Source organism: Ursus maritimus, unplaced genomic scaffold (assembly GCF_017311325.1).
Source record: "Ursus maritimus isolate PB19 unplaced genomic scaffold, ASM1731132v1 scaffold_7, whole genome shotgun sequence".
In the NCBI taxonomy this organism is placed as follows: domain Eukaryota; kingdom Metazoa; phylum Chordata; class Mammalia; order Carnivora; family Ursidae; genus Ursus; species Ursus maritimus.
This window is the reverse complement of record NW_024426885.1, coordinates 28,719,356-28,722,586: the sequence shown is the minus strand read 5'-3', so window position 1 is coordinate 28,722,586 and position 3,231 is coordinate 28,719,356. Positions and strand designations below refer to the sequence as shown.

The following is a 3,231-nucleotide window of genomic DNA, read 5'->3' as shown; positions in this document are numbered from 1 at the left end:
GGGGGGGGGGCACGTCTGCTGAGAACACAGGGCTAAGGCGCAGTTGCCCAGCTTCTGCCACTGCCTGGAAAGCGCTCCTGGCGGAGACGCGCAATGCGCGGACTGCCGGGCTCCGACTTTTGCCAAACTTCTAGGCTGAAAGCCGAGATCTGCCTCCTCCGCCCTAGGGGCACCCCAACCTCTGTGGATAAGGTGAAACCTGCCTCCTTTCTTTTCTCTCAGACCGGGTACCTGAGGTCGAGTTCGTTCGTTCTTTTTTTTTTTTCCCCTTCCTTAATGCTAAAGTTGATTTTCCTTCAACACTATCTTGTAACAACCGCATCCATCTCCCAAACTCTGGACAAGAGATTCCCGGGGTAAATCCTTGCTTTTCTGAGAACTCTACCCACCCCTGCCTTGCACGGTAAAAGTAATGTCTCTTTGGCCCCTTAAATAATTCAGCCTGATCTCAGGAAAGGTAACATCCTCCTCCCCACTCTCTGAGTTCAACTTCACGTTTGCTTCCTACGTGGGGCCCTTTGGAAGCAAGCTCTGGGAAAAGTAAAGTTTGCCGAAATGCGGAACCTGCTCATCGGAGGAGACTCCAGAAGCACCAGAACAACAGCATTTACATGTATTTAGGTTCGGGATTTCCATAAATAAATAGTTTTAAAAGCCAAAAGCTACTTCAGGGAGGGATAAAGAAGGAGCGGTGCTGATGCACTTAGTGCTAAGACGACCAACTGTTGAATTCCGGATCTGTAAGTTATTTTTAACGCTTTGCTGGTTCAGGATCTGAAAAATCCAAATCTAAATGTAGAAAATACACAGGATCATAAAGGGGGTGGATGTGAAATCAAAAAGCGGAGGGCTATAGTTTCGGAGAGTTGCTGACAAAGTGGTAGCCACCCCGAGAAGTCCGGTGGCCGGGAATGTCGTTTGGCCGAGGACTCCGGGACTGCGTTCTAGGGCTAGCGCAGTCAGGGCACCGCATGGGCCCGCGGCGGGCAGAGGAGTCACATCCGCGCCAGTACCGCCCGGCAGAAAAGGCATTTCCAACAACTGTCCATCCCGAAGCCTGTACAGCCAATGCAAATGCGCCCCGCCACGGCTTCTTCCCCGAAAAGCTGCCTTCCAAAATCTTTTCTGAAGCATGCAGTTAACAAGATGGTTTAAAAAGTAAGGAAGGAAGGAAAAAGAAGCCCGAAGGAATCCGCGCAGCTGGAGTAATGCTATGCAAGTGGGGCGTGTATTTCGGAAAACCCCCCGTCGCCCCCAACCAACGCACGAGCTCAGAGACGCGCTCTGCTGCACAACAGAACTTCCGAGGAGGAAGCCGGGCCGCGCGTAGCTCTTCCCGCCTTCCCAGCAGAGGCACCGCCAGGAACCGAAACGGCCTCAGCGACAGCTGCAGCAACACCAACCACTCAGTCCTCCCGCAACGCTCGCTCCACGTGGAAGGAGCGCTCCACGTGGCTCCTCCCGCTACCGGCCGCGTCCGCTAACCCAGCTGAGGCCCGGGCAGCCCCGCAGCGCTGAGGGGCTGGAGGACGCCAGCAGCAAAATGGATTTCGCAAGGAGTGAAAGATACTCACGAAAGACGCACGGCGGACGCGGCCTCCGGGCAGAAAAGTGGGACTGAGAGAGCGCTTAGGTCTCTTCGGGAGTCCCACAGCTGAGGCTCCAATTTGGAGGGAATTTTTAATAACTCAACACTGGATTCGACATTGCAGACGATTTATTTATTTATTTTTTTACACCACAACTCTGTCCCTGATGGGAAGGGATCTTAGTTGCCTAACTGCTAAACAGTAACAACTCAGGGAAAGAGTGAGCCCAATTAGATCCCAAGCCATTGAATAAGGGGGGAGTTCATGATCACAAACCACCCGGTTTGGTAATCCGCTGGTGCCGAGTTCGGACCTCCGAAACATCCCCGGAGTATTTCTAGGACCCTTTCCGCTCTCCTTATATACCCTATGACTGGAGCGAGAACTTTTTTTTCTTTAAAGAAAAACTAAACTATGCAGTTACCGCAGGAGATTTAAGGAGGAGGGACTGGGGGGCCATTCGGTCTATAAAAAAACATCTTACAAAGTCCTGAAGTCTGGAGACGACAGCAGAGGATATAAAAGAAAACTTCAAAAATCAGATCCAACTTGCCCCACCGCTTAAGTCTCTGCTTAAATTCGTTTTCTGTCTTGGAGTGGGAGAGGACTGACAAATCGATCTTTCCGTGGAAAATTCCACTTTCATGCGATCCCCGCTTGAACACTCACATACACACACACAGGCACACACACTCTCTCTCTCTCACACACACACCCATTCCTCTCGGGTCTTTGTTGCTCCAGACCTTTCTTCGCTTTTGTAACTGCCCTGAACCTCTTGTTTCTTTTTCAGAAGGAGACGGGGAGGCTAATTGTGGATATATGTAAGCACAACATTTTTTCAGTCATAACTGATAAGTTTCTGAAATGCCTTCTGCATTGCAAACATGTGCATCTTAATAGAAAACATTGCTTTTCTCAATCACCAGTTAAAGCCTCACAGCAAATATTCCAGGAGGAGGAAAACCTCTTTTCTTCTCTTTGTGAGATCCGCTTGGCTTATTTTCTTCTTCTTCTTCCCCCTTTGGAATGGGGGATAGGAAGGGGTGGGGGTTGTTACTTTTAAAAAAAAATGATCCATGGAAGCCCCTGCCTTACCTTAAGAAATCGAGCCAGCCATCATGAATGATGGACGGATCCAGCTGCAGAGAGAGGAAGTTCTCATTGACTGTCCTGACTGGGTTCTTGGTGCTCACATCAAGTAGAATCAGAGTCTTTTCCTTCAAACCTGGAGCTCTGTCTACAGGCAAGGGTCTCCTGTCTCCAACTTGGGAGGAAAGGGAGAGATGGAGCAACAGAGCCAAGACAGCCACCGGGGCTAGGCACGCAGGGGGGCGGGAGTTGCTGGAGGGCATGGCTTCAGGGAAGGCACAGAGCACCCTCATAAAATCCCTCTGATTTAAACCTCTCTTCCTACAGGGTCTCACTGGTGACTAATTGTCCTTATCTAAAGTGTATGTCTGTCTGCCTCCCCCCCCCTTTTTTTTTCCTTTCCTTTTTCCCCCCTCTCTCGCTCTCTCTTTCTCTCTCTCTCTTTTTTTTTCAGTGTTTTGGTGCTGGTGGAGCGAACTCACGCCCCTAGCCAGCCTTCTCAGTGACTCGTGCCAAGAGTACTCGTACACCAGCACCGCCCCTTTAAGAG

The 3,231-nt window shown here is 50.5% G+C and overlaps 1 protein-coding gene across 1 annotated transcript in view; it reads right to left on the bottom strand.

The window, feature by feature from the left end:
- HPSE2 (heparanase 2 (inactive)) overlaps positions 1-2,997 on the bottom strand; it is a 634,212-nt gene extending 631,215 nt beyond the window's left edge. Inside the window, exon 1 of the mRNA XM_008704932.1 lies at positions 2,688-2,997. Within this exon, the coding sequence (XP_008703154.1) occupies positions 2,688-2,974 (287 nt within the window). The 5' untranslated portion in view covers positions 2,975-2,997. The remainder of the gene's footprint in view (positions 1-2,687) is intronic.
- Positions 2,998-3,231: the final 234 nt, after the last annotated feature.